Source organism: Trichosurus vulpecula, chromosome 2 (assembly GCF_011100635.1).
Source record: "Trichosurus vulpecula isolate mTriVul1 chromosome 2, mTriVul1.pri, whole genome shotgun sequence".
NCBI lineage: Eukaryota > Metazoa > Chordata > Mammalia > Diprotodontia > Phalangeridae > Trichosurus > Trichosurus vulpecula.
The window spans coordinates 1,804,567-1,823,176 of record NC_050574.1 but is presented as its reverse complement, the minus strand read 5'-3'; the positions used below and the strand labels follow the sequence as shown (position 1 = coordinate 1,823,176).

The 18,610-nt window shown below is 55.8% G+C and overlaps 1 protein-coding gene across 1 annotated transcript in view; it reads left to right on the top strand.

Annotated features, from left to right (window-relative positions):
- Positions 1–529: 529 nt before the first annotated feature.
- Positions 530–18,610, top strand: part of LOC118837862 (zinc finger protein 569-like) — a 36,889-nt gene continuing 18,808 nt past the window's right edge. The window contains exons 1-3 of the mRNA XM_036744987.1: positions 530–600; positions 1,681–1,786; positions 3,526–3,623. Coding sequence (XP_036600882.1) covers positions 532–600; positions 1,681–1,786; positions 3,526–3,623 — 273 coding nt within the window. The 5' untranslated portion in view covers positions 530–531. The remainder of the gene's footprint in view (positions 601–1,680; positions 1,787–3,525; positions 3,624–18,610) is intronic.

Genomic DNA, 18,610 nt, shown 5'->3' with positions numbered 1-18,610 from the left:
GCAGGATGTGCATGCATTGGTCATTAGCCAATGTGCCTGGCATTATGAAAGGTTTGTGAATGCAACTTTTCACGTCGACACCAATGCCACTGCAATGATGCAGAGACACAAGCATTTCAGTTTCAAAAAATAAAGAGGGCATTTACTGATGCAACAAATACTTTGTGAAATACCCTATGCAGTCACCCTAGTCCCTTGAAGGTTTTAGGGGAGATTTTTGGTTTTACGTCGCGTTCATTTTCAGATGCAATTTTCTCTTCGAGCCTTCCCCGTTAAAAAGGACAAACAGCGGCTCAAAGCAGGGCTGGGGCGCGATCCGCTCCATGGCGAGCCCTGCGCCACCTCCGTCCTCCCGCAGAGGGGCATGCTACTCTTTTCCAGACTCCTCCGCGCCAGGTGGCTCGGAGGGGGCCAAGACTACATTTCCCGGCATGCCGATGCGCATCCCTCGGCGTCACCGGGCCGCGATTCACGCTGGCCGGCTCGCGCTACCCGCTGGGAAAGGTAGTTCCCGACCAAGCGCGTGAACGCATGCGCAGAGTGGCGTGGGCCAGTGTTGCTGTTTTGCGGTGGGAGGGCGAGCGGGTACCGCGACGATCGGTGAGTGACGACTGGAGGGACAGGACGGGACGGAGAGCGGGCCCGGGAATCATGCTCGCGGCTCCCCGCAGGACCTCAGCGGAAGGGTGGGGCCTGTCTCACGGCCCGAAGAGGGGAGGGGGCTCCGCGGGCGGGGCTTCTGCGAGTGCCGCGGGGGCGGGACGGAGGTGGGGGTGGGGCGGAACTGTATGCTGCGGCATTCTGGGGAATGTAGTTGGAGGAGTCGCTCTGCGCAGGCGCAGTACCTCCCGGGCTCCGCCCTAAGGCTTTTGTCCTGTGAGGGCCGCCGAGGGCTTCGTGGTACCCTGGGAAGTGTAGTTGGGGTGGGGGTTGGGCGGGGGAAATGCCATTCTTTGTCCGTGCGCAAGCCCAGTACATCCCGGGCGCCGCCCTAAGGCTTTTGTCCTGCGCCCCTCAGCAGTCTGGGATGTGTAGTTCCAGGCCCAGTTTTGCGCAGGCGCAGTCCCCCCTGCGGTGCTCAGGCCTTTGTTCTTCTGAGAGTGTGGCGGCCGCGATGCGCAGTGGGAACGGTGGTTGCGGGGGGAGGGGTGATGGGCGTGCGCAGGCGTACTTTGCTCGCAGGGTGGGGGCGGAGGAGCCCTTCGGAAGGAGCTGGAGGCCGAGGACCGGCTTTGGCTGGACGAGCCCGCTGGCCGCCCCCTCCCCGCCCGGCACAGCCCCGCCCCCGCGACCTCCAGCCCCGGCCCAAGGCAGGTCGGAGGGACACTGCCCCGCTCCAGAAGCGCCTGTGGCCCCCGAGCGCCCCTCCCCCACCCCGGCCTCCTCCGCATCTCCTGCCTCCAGGCCTTTGCCAGGCGCCCCTCCCCCCCCATGCCAGCTCTAGAGAAGGGCAGCCCCCCACTCCCCAGAACCTCTACCCCACCCCGGCCTCTTCCACGTCTCATGCCTCCGGGCCTTTGCCCTGCCAGCTCCCCCCCATGCCAGCCCTAGAGAAGGGCAGGCCCCTCCCCGCCTTGTGGTCCATTAGGGTCCCTGGCTTCTCTTCAGCCCGCAGGGCACCCCGGCCCCGCCCCCATGCTGGGGGAGGCCCTGACTTTAACCTCTTTCTTTCCTTGGTAGAAGAAGCCTCGCTGCTGGTCGATCCATCCATCAGGTGATCAGTCCCTGACGGCTCCTCTGCTGGGGGTGACCATGGAGGACTTGGCCCCGAGGCCAGAGGACAGAGGTGAGGAGGGACCGGTATGCATGGGGGAGGAGGGAAGGCACGCCTGGTGGCACTGCTCACTCCCGGAGGTGGGAGATGGCAAGGTGGCCTGAGGACTCCAGTGCAGTGCTTGGAGGGCCCGCGCTGGTGAGCCCCTCTGTCACTGACTCAGATAAAGGCAGAGACCCACCAGGCTCAGAGAAGAGCTCTGGAGGACCACGACTGGGTCCCAAAGGCTCTTGACGGCTTGGGGTCTGGAGTGCTCTCAGGTGAGACCAGGCCGAGAGGAACAGGACCTAGGGAGTGGGGAGAAAAGGACCTGGGGGTCTGAGTGGACCTCCAGCCCCATGTGAGCCTGTGAGGTTTCAGGTGGCTTTGGGTTCCCACTGCCCTCTGTCCTTGCCCGGGGGCGGTCCAGAGAAGGGCCCTGAGTGCAGAACATGCAGATCAGGAAGGAGAAGAGAAGGCTTGGAGAAACAAGAGAACTGTCTTCCAAGATTCCTTACGTGGAGAAGGGTCCCCAGAGGGCCCAGCCTTGAGCAATGTGGGGGAAACTGAGGCACGAAAATTTACCTACCTGTGAGGGCTATCCGCCAGTGAGCGGACTGCCATTTGGGGGGCAGGGCCTGCAGGCAGAGGCTGGGGATTCTTCGGGGGTGCTCCCTGTGGTGGTGAGGGCTGCCGGGAGGCCAGGACAGCCTGGGAGATGTCACTGAGCTGGGAACACCCGCTGTGGCCAGGCCCTGAGCCCATGGCGCTAGCCCCCAAGAAGCGCATGGTCTGGTGGATGAAGAGCCCCCCCCCCCCCCACCGTGGGGAACAGCCTGGTGGGGAAGGGGGATGGTAACGATGACCTCGAGAGGCAGGGAGGGCCAGGTCGCTGAGGCCGGGCTGGGCGACCCAGGGTGACGGTCCCTCTGTGGCCCTGGGGCTCAGGAGGTCTGGTTCAGTGAGTGTCAGAGTTTGGGGGGGGGGGGCGGGGCAGTATGGAGCCTGGGGCCCGACTTGGGCCCCTGCAGGCCACCTCCGAAGAGAAGGAGGCAGACCTGGCCTGGGTCGGGCAGGGCCAGTGGGGGCTCTGAGCTCAGCGAGGCCTTCCAGGGTACGGCCTCGTGGCCCTCCGTTAGGTCAGCAGGTCCTCAGCCCAGGGCTGTACTGTGTGGACGCTTGAATTGCAGGAGAATTTACCCGACCAGCTGTCCCCAAGCCCCGTTCTTGGGGCCCAAGCTTTCAGCCACTTAGACGTCTCCCCTTTGTACCCAAGGCTTGGGGCGTTGAAGTCAAGCCCAGCGGTCTGTAGTTGCCAGCTTACAAATGGAGGCATTTGGCTGTCTGAGACCTCCAGCGGCCCTGACCCAGCCGTGCTTTATCCACCTTGGAGCTGGGACGCCCTTGGGCAGAGTGGTAGGAGCCCTGGGTTCCAGCACCAAAGGGTGGGGGTCAGGAGCAAGCTCAGGGAACCCCCCTCCCTGCCCGCCTTCCTGCTCTTCCCCTCCCCCAAGGGAGCGGAGCATGGTCACAGACAGTAAAGATAAAGGTGCTGCGATGGGCGCCTGGGAGCCTTCCGGGCACGAGGCACCTTGTGCAGAGGTGCAGGGTTGTGGGGCCGGGCCCAGCCGGCATCAGCTGGAGCTCAGCGATTTCTCGGGTGGGGGAGGGGGGTCTGGAGGGTGAGGCTGTGCTAGATGGTGGGGGCCCTTAGTGCTGGACAGGAACCCCCTCCCTAGAGCCTCACTCAAGCTCAGTCTTCCTCTCCTCAGCTCTGCCCTTGCAAGACACAGCTTTCTGCCAAGAGAGGAGCCTCAGGGAGCTCCCAGAGGAGGACAGACCGTCTGTGCTGCTGGCAGCCACTCTCCAGGTCAGTGCGGCTCTTCTCTTATCTCTCCGGGTGCCCTCGGGTGGCTCGCTCGAGTGAGGACGGATGGCCCCTAGAGGCCTGTCCTGGCTTTGACCTCCCTGGCTTCTGCCTGTCAGTGATGGTCAGCAGAGGCCTCCTGAGGTGGGGGGGGGGGGGCTGAGCATTTATACAGCGCCTGCTGTGTGCCCAGCATTACGCTCACCCTCGTGGTGTCACTTGATCCTCAGAACCAGCCTGCCAGGGAGGCGCTAGTGTTATCACTACAGCCATTATCACAGTAGTGAGCGAACAAGAGGGGATCCAAACCCAGTTCTTCCCAACTCCAGGGCCAGAGTGCTTCCTTCCACACGGTGGTCCCAGCAGCCAGCCTGGGCCACTGCCCTGCACAGGGCAGGAAGGAGTGGGGGGAGGGCGTGGTGTGAGGTTCCTGACACACAGTAGACACTCTGTGGATGCTAAGAGGCAGGTGCAGAACCCCAGACCTTTCTTTAGAAACCTCCTCTGGTTTGGTTAAACACTGTTCCCTTCTCCTCCCCTCCCCTCCTGGTTGGATTTTGCGAGGATGGGCCCTTGATGTTGGGCCTCCAAAGCCCCTTTGCCGCCACTTCCCCGGGCCCCGGGGCTTTGGGCTGCTTGAGCCCCTCCATGTGGCTCTTGGGGTTCACTTGTCTCGCGTAGTAGGTGGTGAGGTGCTGGGCCTGGGTCAGGATTCAGGCGGCAGCCTCTTCCCTGTGGGGCTCTGATCTCAGCTCCAGCTGCCTCTCACCCTCTGGTGCCCCACCCCCTGCCCCGGGCTCCTATGGGCTGAGTCTCTCTTGCTCCATTGGTAGGAGCAGGGTCAAGATGGAAAGGATTCTGTCCCTGCAGAAACTCACTGGTGCCTCACCCAGGCCCCCTGGGATGGCGGTCTCTAAGTACACGCTTGTATTTTGGTTTTAAATTTTTTTTGAAACATTTATTATTTTCCTTTTTAACGTTTTTTATTTCGAGTTCTAAATGCTCTCCTTCCCCTCCCCCACCCATCGAGAAGTCGAGCAATATGACATCGATTATCCGAGTGAAGTCATGCAAAGGCGATCCCAGCCTCCTCTCTCGGCCCTCCCTTTTGTCCCCACCCCTTCCCCTCCTTTTGACCCGTAAGATAGATTTCTCTGCCGCCCTTACCCAGCCAAGCGTGTGCAGAGAGAGTGCGGCTCAAGCGGTCCTGCGCTCTGGTTCTGCAATGTCAGGGCAATGTTCCCTGATAATTTCTGGAAATATGATGCCTGGTGTTTTTTTATCATGGCTTTCATCTGGTCCAGTAATTTTTAAATGATCTCTCCTTGATCTATTTCTAGGCCATTTGGTTTTTTCAGCAGATATTTCACATTTTCTTTTTGTTTTTTCATTCTTTTGACTTTGTTTTATGATTTTTTTGGTATCTCATGGAGTTGTTAGCTTCCGCTGGCCCAGTTCTATTTTTTAAGACAATATTTTTTGTGCCTCCTTTACCCAGCTGTTAATTCTTTTTTCATAATTTTCTTTTATCACTGCCAGTTCTTCCTAACTTTTCTTCTACCACTCTCAGCTTTCTTTAACTCTTCCAGCAATTCTTATTGGGCTTGTGTCCCCTAGATATTTTCACATCATTGTCTTCTGAGATTATGTCTTGATCTCTGTCACCGTAATGGCTTTTATGGTGAGGTTCCTTTTTTGTCGTTGGCTTGGTGTTCCAGCCTATTTCTTGACTTTGAACTTTATGTTAAAGTCGGCTCTGTTTACCTCTGGGGAGGAGGGCATGGTCCCAGGCTTCAGGGTTTTTTGGTGCTGATGTCTTCAGAGCTGGTTTTGGAGGATCTGCAAGTTTTTGGTGCTTCTTAGGTGATGTGATTGGGGGAGAGGTGTGGTCACTGCTGTCCTGGTCTGCCCTCTGGTTCTTTACCCAGTAAGGGCCCCTGTTCCTACTCTATTGTGACTGACCGCAAGTGCCCCTCTTGGACTGCAACCCAGAACTGCCCTCACTAGATGTTTGACCCGCCCCCACCACCTCTGCATGAGAGCTCCTGACGCTGCCCCTGGCGCTGCCCCCACATGCGCCCGCAGGCCGGCCCCCTCCTGGTGTCACGGACCTCTCTGCCAACGTCCCAAGTTGTCTTGGGCTAGAAAAAGGTCTCACCCTGACATGTCCTTGGCTCTGCTTCTCCTGGATTCGATCCGAGGCACTGTTTTTAAAGTTTTCCGGAGGGGAATGTCGGCAGAGTTCGCTGCATGGTCTCCGCCATTTTGGCCGTACCTCCTAAGTGCGTGTTTAGAGAGGGCGACTCCCACTACTGTGGGTGTCTAGACCCGCCAAAGCAGAAACATCAGCATTTATCAAGTGCCCACTACGTGCCAGGCATGGTGTGAGGCCATGACAAAGTCCAGGACAGCGCCAGGTAGGGCCCGATGAGGCGACTGCCCTGGGTACCCTCCTTCAGGGGCCAAGGATTGGGGGTGCTCCCTCTGTCCTCAGCAGAAAGGGTTTCCCAGGGGGCAGCTAGGTGGCACAGTGAGTAGAGCACCAGCCCTGGTCAGGAGGACCTGAGTTCAAATCCGGCCTCAGACACTCAACACAGTTACTAGCTGTGTGACCTTGGGCAAGTCGCTGTTTCGACAGTTCGGCTAGCAGTGTGAAACCAGCAGCAGCCAGCCTGCAGAACGCTGCAAGCCCAGCTGCTTTCGATCTGCTTTACTAAGGAAAGCAACGTTAAGGGGTTAACAAGGTTATTTTAATCCAGCATGCAGACGTCATTCACTTAGTTCAGGGAAAACAGCCAGCACCTGACCTTCAGAGCAAATTCAAACAAAACACAAACAGACCAAATACAATTCATAGTTACCCAAAAGCATCCACATCTGAGTTCAGCTGGGGGGCTCTTAACTACAGCTGCCCAGAGTCTCCACGTCAGCACCGCCAAGACTGAGAGCCCTAAGCAAACAGCTCTGTCTTCCCTTTTCGTTCACTCTTTAGCCATCATCAAGCATCATTTGAGTGGCTAGAACTTAACCTCTTACTATTGGCTCTGGAGTTAGCACCTGCCCCTAGTACCTGGAAGGCTTCACGCCCACATCGATTTAGCACCTAATAGCTAGGGAGCAAGGATATAATCAGACCTCCCTTCATGGGCCCCACCTTGGTTACCTAATTTAGTCAAGGAGATAAATGCCAAACTCTTCAAGGGCACTTCATTGAATAAGTGCTGAAAGCCCTCCTTATTTACGTATACAGTCACTTAACCCCAATTGCCCTGCCTTCCCCCCCATAAAAAGGGGCCGCCCAGGACTCAGGGTCCCTTTGGACTCTTTGTACCCTGAATTGCTGTGGCCTTGGGGCCAGCTGCACTCTTGACGAGGTCAGCCTGGACAGTGCTCAGGTGTCATTGGCACAGCCTCCAGGGCCTCTGTGACCCCACTGTCCCAGGAGGAAATATTGGAGCAAGGCCTAGTGGCCTTTCTTGTATGGTCCAGAGAGGGTAGAAATGCCCACAGGCACCCAAGGAGGGGAGCAAGGAGCCTGGTGTGGGGAAGGAGAGGTTGGTCAAAGCCCTGAGTTGGGTCCAGGGATGGATTGGAGAAGAGAGAAAGAAAAAAATGCTCTGGGATGAGCAGGGAGCCCCAGACCTCAGCTGTCCCTAGGGGATGGTGCCAGGGCCTACATTCTGAGCCTGGGGGTGCCTCCTCCCCTCTGGCATTGCTTTCTTCCAGCATCAGGTGTGAGGCTCTGAATCTTGTTACAAATTGGTCTTTTTTCTGCTTTTGCTTCTCTCCTGGGGATGATTTATCCAGCAAGTGGGGTGATTCCTGGGTCTCTGCTGTACCTGGGTACCTCTGGCTGCCATCCATGGGCTTGGGAGTGGTTTTCTCTCCCCTTGGTTGATTGCGGCCCTTCTCAAACAAGTGATCCCACAGGACTTCGGCTTAGACCCCGTGAGGAGAAGCGGCCTCTTGCCTCCAGCCTTGGGTCCCGTCCTCTGCCTCCTACTACTTCTTTCTTTTTTCCATGCAATCACTGCTGCCTTCGGGCCCCTCACTGGCCTGGCCACTCACCTCTTTCTTGGTCGAGGGGAATCATGGGATGCTTTTGGGGGATTAGCTCCATCCACCTGGTCCCTCCCCATTTGTCCTCTTGATCTCTCTGCCCTTCACCCCTTGAGCTGAGCACGGGTCCCCCTTTTCTGCATCCTGTGGTCTTCCTCTGCACATGCGCACAGGGCCCCCAGACTTGGAGGGTCAAGCCCAGGGGACTTCCCGACCTTGACCACAGATCCCCTTTGCCCAGGGGTCCTCCTGGCCTCCCTCGGCCTCGTTGAGTCTTTCGTTTGTGGCCATGTCACACACACGTCCTTGGTCTCTTGGGGGGCGTGGTCTTTCTATGCTCTTCATTGGGTGACTGGGTTTTAAGCCCAGCCCGGTGGTTGTCCCCCTTTGTTGGACAATGCAGGCAGGGCCGGGCCTCTGGGGTCTCCTTCCTCATGCCCTGTTGTTTCTCTGGCCTCTTGGGTGTGAATGCCAACCCACTCTAGAAAATAGCAGCGCAGCTGTGGGCTTCCCCAGGAGCTCCCTGGGGTGCGAGGCAGCCACCCTGGGTGCCAGAATCGTGAGCAGTCCTCCTCTGTCTGCGCCAAGCCTGTTGTCCTCCCAGAGGCAGGGGGCCAGACCCGTTTGTGATCACCTTGTTGCTGCATTGCTGGCCAGCAGAAGGGTCCGGAAGCCCAGCCTCATAGGACAAGTTGGGATGGGAGGGGTTGTGGCGTCATATTTTCTCAGAGGCAACAAGTAGACGCATGGGCTAGAGGCTTTTGTGTCTGTCGCACTTGGGATAATGCCAGGGGTCAGAAAGTGACCGTGGTGTGGACGCACCAGGAACCCTCTGTAGCTGGCGCGCTCCTTCAGGTGTTGGAGTGAGCCCCAGAAGGCTATTGGACCTCCCCAATCTGGGGCGGCTCCAGCAAGTCTGTGGGCTACCTTCTTCCCCCCAGAGGATCTGTGAATGGGGGCGGGGCGGCATATTTTTAAAATATTAAATGCTTTAAAAAATTAAACATTCTATTTCAGTATCATTGGTTTCTATTGTAACGCTGTGCATTTTAAGTTGTGACTTAGCCTCATTCTGAGCCTTTCCCAGGATGGAGACGAGGGGTCTGTGACATAGAACAAGGTTGGAAACCCCTGACTGAAGGGATTGCTCTAATGGGAAACTATGGAAAACCCGGAAGATGGCCACGGGGGGGCTGCACCATTTCCCCCTTCCATCGCGGGTCACTATAGCCATTGGTCAGCTGGACGGGGAGGGGCCAGCAGAGGAGTGTGGTGGGGGGTCTCCTTTCCATGTGACCTTCCATTCCTCAGTCTTGTTTTGGTCTTTGGTGCATAAAGTGACCCTGCAGTCCCATCCATCTCTGGCAGCAGGACTTGGTGCCTCAGTGACTTGTACCTCGTACAGGTCCTCGTACCCTGAGCCCACCCATTTTCCTTAAGACTCTTCAGTTCTCACTTCTTCACTGGGGGTCCTTTTTAGGACTTGTCACGTTGGCCATCCCCTCAGCCCAGCCACGTGTCCAGCTGTGTGCGCTCAGAGCAAAGGGGAATCCCTTCTCCCAATGTGTGTGGGGGGGTGGTGGGTGGTGTGTATGCATATAATGTCTGTGTATGTGTCTGTGTACTTGTGTGCATACATACATGTGTGTACGGGTGAGTGCGTGTATGTGTACACGTATTTAGATGTGTTGTATGGTAGAGCGGATGGGGAGGAGGCCAGTATACATGCACGTGTGTGGGGAGGGGTTGTGTGTGTTGTGCATATGCATGCTCAGCATAAAGGTAAGGTGGGCCACTGCAAATATGTGCCAGGTAGTTAAAACCTAGATCGTTTGGTTTAGGGAAGGGGGGCAGTCAGGAAAGGTCTCCTGCTAGAGAGGAGGCCTGAACTTCATCTCAGAGAAAGGAGGGACCGGGGTGTTCCTAGGGAGGGCTTTGAATAGTTTCTGTTTTTGTTTCTCAGTGTTTTGTTTGTTTTTCGATGAATGAGCCCTCATTTCCACCACTGCCCCCTCACTGGGAAAAACAAAGCCCAATCGAACCCCCTCTCCTGTTGACCAGCTGGCCCAAGTGTCCCTTCACTTGCATAGCCAGTTTGATTCTGGGCCTGAGGAACCTTGGGGTCAGTGTGTAGAGTTCCCAGGCCTTCCTTGGGATGCCCCTTTGCCCTTCAGGTCTGAAATTGCTCCCTCAGGCTCTCAGACAGCGAGCTCCTGGCCTGTCCTCAGGGAATGCAGCCCCAGACACTCACCAGCTAGGATCCCCGGCTGAGTCACTTCTCCAGGGAGGGTGACAGCACCGATGTCCTGGGGTAGTTGTGAGGGTCACAGGATGTAGTCAGGGAAAGGCTCCCTAAAGGCCTGCCTCGGGCCTGGCCTTTGGTCAGCACATGCTGACTCCGCTGTTTTCTATCCTCATGCCTTTTGACTTATTATTTCTGTTGACGCCTTTTGCTTTCCCATCCCCGGTGTTCAGTGAGTCTGTCCATCACCTGGCCTGGAGTGGTGAGCCCCCAGTCCCATCGGAGGGTCATGGAAATGTCAGCGGTCAGTCCTTTCTGCCTGGGACAGGCAGCCGAGTCTGAGCTCCAGTGTGCCTGTCACCCCCGGCTCCATCTCCCTGGTCACTTTTCACTTCTGGGGCCCATTTTCCTTACCTGTTGTGGGGTGAACCTCCCTGCTTGACTCCCATGCCCTCCTGGTTCTTCCTGTCCATTGCCCTGACATCAGCCCCCCTCAGCCTCCACGTGGGACCATGAGCCCCCAGAGGGCAGGGCTGTCTTGTGCCCTGCAAAGTGCTTATTGATTGACTGTCTGCACACTAATGGGGCCTTTGTGCCTTCCCTGTTCCTGGCCAGCGGGGGGCAGGGGTGCCTCCTCTTGCCTCTTACCTCCCCCATCCCCTGAAGGGAGGAGCACCCACCCACGGGAGGCCCGGCCTAGTTCAGGGAGTGTTCATTGTCAGTCATTCGGCCCACAGTTGTTAAGTACTATGTGCCAGCCCCCTTCCCCCCTCATCCTGATTCCTCATCTTAGATCTATCTCCTTTTTTATCCTGTGATGATCCTTCCTCCTCCTTTCCAAAGTTCAGCCGGTCTCCCCCACCCCCCACGGCACCCTTTGAAAATGAGAAAATGGGTTGCATTCCTTAGTCCTTTTGAATTCATCTGCTTGGCTGCTCTCTTGGACTTCTGGTGTTGGGGATGTTTGCAAGGTGCCTCGTGCCCACTTCTTTTTTTTTTTTGATTAGCCAGGAATACCGTGTCCCTCTTTCAGTTGAAGGTTCTTTGTGCCAGACAGACTCCTCTGGGCCGAGCTGCCTCTGGGGAAGGTGAGTTTCTATTTTCTCCTCAGCTTTCTCGTGACTGCAGAGTAAGCCTGCGTTGTTCACCCGGCGGCCTCCTCTGCATGCGTTGGCATTTAAAGCTTGGTGGTGTTGGATCTTTTTTCTGGGGGGTGATCTACAGAGGTGGTCAGAAGGCACTTTGTTCTGGAGTTCTGGAGACTTTTCTTGTATTATTTCTTGAAGCGGGCCATTCTGGTTTGGGGGGATTCTTGTCCTTAAGCACATCTTGTCTTCAAGGTCAGTTACTTTGGCTAGGGGAGAATTCACGTGTCCTTTTTTTTTTAAACATTGTTGGATTTTGCTCCTCTTGTCATCCCAACATCTTTCATGCTCCCCTCTTCTGACCCTCCCCCCACTCTGGCCTGGATCATCACAGTTACTGCTGGAAGACTGCTTGCCTCAGAGTTCTTCCCACTCCAGGCCATCCTCCACTCAGCCACCAAAGGGATTTTCCTAAAGCCCAGGTCCAGCCATGTCTCCTCCGCCCCCCCCCCCCAATAAACTGCAGTGGCTCCCTCCGTTTGGCCTTTGGAGCCCCTCGTGACCTGCCCCCTCCCCTTTGATCCAGTGGTGCTGGCCTCCTTCTGCTGGGAAGACTATCCCTCCTCATCCTTACCTCTCGGCTTCCTTCAAGTCACCATGAATCTCTCACCCCGCTACAGGAAACTTTCCCATCCTCTTCTTTCCAGCACCTCCCTATGCTCCTGGGTGGAGCTTGCTTTGCATATTATCTCCTGTAGACTGGGAGTTCCTCTAGGGCAGGGACTGTCTTGGGCCTCTCTTGAATCTCCAGCCCTTGGCACAGGGCCTGGCACACAGTCGGCACTTACTAATTGCTTTTTGACTGATATACATAAGCTCTTTCCAGGCATGATGCTGGGTACCAAGGATGCAGAGAAAGACACAGCTATCCTCTGTCATCCAATCGTGTCCCACGAGACAAGCCCTGGCCAGATAACCTGGGGAGGGCCCAGTGATGGATAGGCACAGGTTGGGGCAGGTGAGGGCATGGGCAGGCACTGATGTTACTCTGGAGTTGGGCTTCTCTCATGACTTTTCAGACATGTTAACCTTCCTCTTAAATTCACAGTCACTCTCTGCAGAGTTCTCTTCTTTCTGATGTGCCTTAGCTCTACCAGTGCCCAGGACTATGGCCTGTGACCCTACCCCCGAGGATCCTGCTCCTCTCCTATAGTGCATGGCTTCTGTTCCCTTCGTCCGTCCCTCTCCTGGGACCCCAGGCTTTGGGCCTGGTCTGGGACCCCTGGGGCTTTGGCCCTGGCACCCCGGGCCTTCGGGCCTGGGACTCCGGGGCTTCAGATCGGGACTGGCTGGGCCCCACCCCTTCCTCTGGGAGCCCCTGGACCCAGACCCTGGAGGCCTGTGGGTGCCCCTGGCCAATCCTTCTGTTTCAGTGGTGGCTGCCTTTGTTGTCATCACTATCATCTCTGCCCTCCGCCCCCACAGCCATGGTCATAGGCAAGGCTGATCGGACCTGTGGCGTCCTGGGTGCTCTTTGCTCTGCCCTTCTCTCTCCCTAAAATAAGAGCCAGAAAGACCAGGGTTTAGATCCCTCTTGGCTTGCAGGGCCGTGGACATGGCCTAGGACCTGCCTCAGTACCTCACTTTCCTCACCTGTACCATGAGGAAGTTGGCCTCCAAGGCCTCAAAGAGTCTTCCGAGTGTGATGCAGAGAAGGGCACCCGAGCCTCCAAGGAGCAGGGAGGCCTCATTGAGGCTCTCCTCCGGGCAGCTCCGCCAAGGTCCTTGACCTGGAAACCTGTCAGGGAAGCCTCTCCAGACTCAAGTGGCCAGCCTGGAGGCGTCACTCTGGGGCCAGAGGCACAGTTCCCAGGGGATTCTTGCTCCCTGGAAAGGGGCAGGGGTGGGTGACAGGTACTACCAGGTATCCCCCCGGGGCGGGGAGTGAGTGTCCTACGTGGCCCCATAAGGAACGAGCTGTGCTAGGGCTCTGGTGTCATCCTGGGCAGCTGAACTGTGCCTTGCAAGGGTGATCCCTGTGGCTGTGGCCTTCCCCTCATCCCGGGAATGGCGCCCAGCAGGTCCTTGGCAAAGGGAAGCATAACACGGTGGGGTTTGAGGGGTCTGCGTGCTTGCCCCTCATTCAGCCACCAGAGCGTCGATCTGACCATGGCTCCCTCCTGCCTTCAGAGGCCTTCATCACCTGTCTCTTTCTCCCTCTCCAGGCTCTGACCCTGCCTCCCATGACACCCGCTATCTCTCGGCTCTGAGCCTTCTCTCTGAGTGATCCTCATACCTGCCACCCCCCCCTTCTCTGTGCTGACCGCTGACCGTCCTGACTCAAATCCCACCACCTCCCAGAAGCCTTCCCCAGCCCCACCCCCTGCAACTTCAGTGCCTTCTTTTGTTAATTATTTCCCATTTATTCTGTGTAGAGATTGTGTATCTTTGTTCATGTTGTCCTCCCCGTTAGACCATAAGCTCTCTGAGGGCAGGGACTGTTTTGTTTTTGCCTTTCTCTGTATCCCCAGCGCCTGATACACAGTAGGTGCTTAATTAATGGCCTAATAACATTCATTGTTATAAGAATAGCTTTAAGGTTTGTAGAGTGCTTTACAGAAATCTCATTTGATCCTCCCCATTACCCTGGGAAGGAGATGCCATTATGACCTCCATTTTACAGGTGAGAAAACTGAGTCACAGTGGTCATGTGACCTGCCCAGGGTCACACAGCTAGTATCTGAAGCTGGAGTGGAACTCAGGTCTTTCTGACTCTTATGTCCAGCGCTACAGACACTGTGGTGCCCGTTAGCCGCATAGCATAGTGGCTAGACAACCCCTGCCCTCAGCATGTGTACAAATAGGCATATAAAAGACCCGAGCCTGCCAGGGAGATCTCTGTGGGCTTCATGTGGGAGGTGGCAGGGAGCTGAATTTTGAAGGAAAGCAGGAATTCCAGAAGCTGTTCAGGTGTGGGGACAGCCAGGGCACAGGCATGGAGGTGGGAGGTGAGAGGGTGTGGGGTGTGGGGGGGGGTGTGTGCGCGTGCACACGAACGAATGCATACGGTAGCAACATATGGAAACAGGGAAAGGTGAATTTTGCCTCAGACATGTTGAGCTGGAGAGGTCTATTCATCTTATGGCCATGAAAGGAGGCTTCAGGAGAGACCCCTGGGGGGAGGCCTCAGGTAGGTAGCTGGGACCTGGATGCAGAAAGGTCTAGAAGGGTGAGGACCAAAGAAATATCCTTCAACTGATGAGGTCAGAAGCCAGGCTTCTAAGGGTTGAGAAGAGAATCTGAAGAGGAAGTAAAAGTGTTAAGTGTAGACAGCTTTTCTGAGGACATGAGCTGAGAAGGGATGGCAGGATCTCCTGAGAGGGTATGAAGGATTTAGAGACTCGAAGATTTGTGGCAGCATGAAGGTGGGAAGAGAGAACAGTCTTGGGAAGAGAAGGAAGAACTTCCTCTTTGTCAGAGCCCGGAGGAGACATGGGGAGAAGCGGAGCCCTCAGCAAATGGCCACCTTGTTGTTCTCAGGCAAATAGGCCAAATCTTGCACTGCGACTGAGGAGAGAAGAGAAGGTTTGGGATAGGGAGGTGGGATTGTCGCACTGCAGGGAGGGTCCAGCTGAGGTCCAAGGACATACAGGCCCTTCCTATTTCAGGGTGTCTTCAGCTATATTCAGCAGCTTGTGAAGAGGAGCCAAGGTGGATGGGGCAAATGATGTCAGCTGAACTAGCCCACTGCACCCCCTTAGGGCCCCCAGGCCTCCTCATAGCCAGCTCCAATCCATGGTCTTGTCAGGACTTGGTTTGAGAGTAGAGCCTGGTCTGCCATAGCACCCTTCTCTCATTGGTGTCCTGCCTCAGGTCTCTCCCCACTGTGGTCCATTACACACACACACACACACACACACACACACACACACACACACACACACACACACACACTTAAACGCACCCCATCCCAACCCGGACTTGAGAAGCTCCCTAGAAAGTTCTCTCTTAGGCACATTAGCCATTTATAGTGTGGCCCTCTCCTACCCTTCCAGCCTTTTCACACCTTACTCTTCTTTTCACAAATTTACTATCCACCAACAGTCAAATTAGTTAGCAAGCATTTTGTTAAGCACCTACTATGTGCCAGTCACTGGGCCAAGTGCTAGAGATACAAAAAGAGGCTTGAGAAGCTTGCAATCTAATCAAGGAGACAACATGTAAATGACTGGACAGACAAGCTCTATGTAGGACAAAGCAGAGATAATGAACAGAGGGAAGGCCCATGGATGGAGGAATCTTCCTGTAGAAGGAGGGATTTTGGCTGGGACTTGAAGGAAGCTGAGGACATCAGTAGTCAAGGTGGGGGAGGCGTTCTAAGCCTGAGGAATGGCCAGAGAGAATGCCCAGAACTGAGACATAGACATCGCCTGGAGGCCAGCATCATTAGATGGAAGAGGACCGGAAAGGTAGGAGAAGGCAGCTTATGAAGGGCTTTGAATGCCAAGCAGAGCATTTTGTATCAAATCCTGGATGATAGGGAGACATTGGAGTATGCTGAGTAGGGGCAGTGACGTGATCAGATCTGTGCTTTTGGAAAATCACTTTGCGGAGAGACTGGAGGCAGGCAGACCTTCCCCAGTAGCTGCCGTAATAGTCCAGGTGTGAGATGATGAGGGCCTGTACCTGGGTCGGGGCAGGGTCAGAGGGGAGAAGGGGGCTTACTGGAGAGATGTTATAAAGGTGGAATGGACAGGCCTTGGCACAATCTTGGATCTGGGGGGCAAGAGAGTGAGAAGCCCAGGATGACTCCTAAGTTGGGAGCTGAGGAACTGGGAGGAAAGGGACGCCCTCTACAGTAACAGGGACTGCCTATTCACAGTTCCCCAAATATAGCATGCTCTCTCCTTTCTCTGGACCTTTGTCCCCTTGCCTGAAATGCTTTCCCTCCTCACCTCTGCCCGTTAGCTTCCCTGGCTTCCTGCAAGACTCAGCTCAAGATTCTCTCTTCTGCCAGAGACCTTTCCCATCCCCTCAGCCATAATACCTTCCCCTGTCTACTGTCTCTGTAGCTTGTTTGTCTCAGTTTTCCTCCCCAGGAGGGTCCTCAGCTCTCAGAAGTGGTGAGGCCCTATCTTGGATCAGCCTTTCAGAGGAGTTTAGGCCATGTGCCCTTTACCCCCACCTCACTCACCCTCTGGACTTTTCTACCTTCCCTTTAGCAGCCTTGGCCCCTCCTGGGCACCTTCCCTCCTCTTCCATCTCCCCTCCCCCATTCCAGCTTCTGTTTCCGAGGGCTTGTCTTCCTCCATTAGAATACAAGCTCCCTGAGGATTGGGACTGTATAGTCTGCATTCTTATCCCTAGTACCTGGCACGTAGACCTCTAGTAAGTTTTTGTGGAGGGACTGATTGTAGAGTTTGCCTGGTTTGCTGTGAGGTCACGGTTGGGAAGGGAGGTGAGTGGAGCCAGACTGGGCCAGTGGCCAGGGACAGCCTGGAGGGATTGGAGGGATTGGGGGTCACAGAGCAGAGAATGGGTGTAGGAGGGGTGAAGCGCTTGAAGAGGTGAAGGCTGGGCAGTGATGGCCAGTTGGGTACCCTGCTAGTACTAGGGGTTGAGGGACAAAAGCCAGACAGGCTTTTTTGTTGGGGAGGTGATATTTGTATCTCTAGGTGTGGACAAAATAGGTGGTGGTAGTTTGTAGAGTACCCAAGAAGCCAGGGGACTCCAGGGACCGGGGAGGCCTCCTGTAGAAGGCAGTCTTGTAAAGGGAAACAGGGGTATCCCTGGGGCCAGGGTGAGGAGCGGACAGAGATGGGAGATGGAGAGTGACGTGTGAGAACAGTCGAAGGATTAATGGGAGCGTCATAACAGCTAGAAAGAAGACTCTGAATGTCGAACAGAGGAGGTAAGAGGAAGTGACTGCAGTGAGCAGACAAACCAGCAGCCTGGGGACCCAGAAAGGAGAGTTCTGGGTACCCACGTCCTGGGCCCTGTCAGGTGGTTCCACATCGGAAACTGATGGGATCGGATCAGGGCAAGAACATGGAAGAAGAGGCCTCACCATTGGCTTTGCTGCCGCCGCTCCCCACCCCCCAAGGCCCACAGGTGGCAAGAATTGTCCCTGGTGCTTAGCACACAGTAAGCACTGAATAAATGTCTTCTCATTCATTCACTTTATTGAGTAGGGGGTGGCCCAGCTGTTTCAGAGGCTACGTGGAGGATGGGCTGTGGAGCAGAAGCTCTTTAAGTTGTTCAGGTGAGAGGCAGAGGCCTGAACCAAAGGGTGGCCTTGTGAGGACATGGTGGGGTGAGGGAGAGTGAGTTCCTGGGGCCCCCTGGTACAAGGTGGGCTCCACTCCCCACCCTCAGCACTGTAAGGCTGCCAGCCTCCTCTTATCTCTGCTGGAGCCAAGGCCACACTGCCCACAAGGCACAGCCTGATCCTCCTCTCCCAGCACAGATGGGGCCTTCTTCCAAGATTGTTCAAGAGCCTGCCTGAGGACCCTCTCCCTCTCTTCCTCACCTTCAGTTCCTCCCAGACCCGTCAGCTGTTCCTTTCACTTGGCCCTGGGCCTTGTCTCTCCTTCGCTGTCCCCTCTCCTTCGGTGACGCCATCTGCTCCCACGTCAGCAGCCGCTGGCTGGCTATCCCCTCTCAAGCTCATCACGGCCCAAGCTGACTTCAGAGCTCCCTAAGAGACTGGACAAGTCTCCATCCGTCCAGAAGATAGCCACCGTATGCCAGGGCAGCGCATGGTGAGACTTAGCTACAGCACTGATTGAGTGGGGGATTCCCCCCACCCACATCCCTATAGATTTAACAGCAGTAATAGGCAGCTAGGGGGCGCCATAGTGCACAGGGTGCCAGGCATGAGGAAACCTCATCTTCCTGAGTTCAAATCTGGCCTCAGATACTAGCTGCATTACCCTGGGCAGATCACTTAACCCCGTTTGCCTCAGTTTCCTCATCTGTAAAAAGAGCTGGAGAAGGAAATGTAAAACCACTCCAGAATCTTGGCCAAGGAAACCCCAAATGGAATCTCGGAGAGTTGGGCGCGACTGAAAAAGGCCGAGTAGCAGAAACAGTAATGATGATGATAAAAATAATAACGTTCACAGGGGCCGAGCCAAGTGCTTTACACCTCTCCTCTCACATGGTCCTCCAACAACCCTGGGAGATGGCTGCGCCTACCTTCCCTTTCTACAGGTGAGGAACACAAGCAGAAGAGGGAAAGTGGCTTGCCCAGGGTCACACAGATCTCCCTGACTCCACATCCAGCACTTTTCTCCCACCCCCACCTTCCCCTCACTGAGAAACTAAACCAAGCACAGGCCTTGTAACAGAAAGGGTCCGCCTCCTTCTGCATCTTGAGTCTGTCTGCTCCCTGGGGGAGACCTTTTTCCTGACCTCAAACTGAAAGCTTTCTCTAGCTTCTTTCTGCCCCTTTGTCCTCCCTTGGTCTGCTCCCCAGGACACTCAGGGAGGGTTCTTGGTGGCCCCTGAGGCTTCTCCACCTCCTTCCACTGACCCCACCCTCCCACCCCAGGCCTGAACTGTCAGGATCCTCCATGAGGCCAGGAATGAAAAGATGCAGTCAC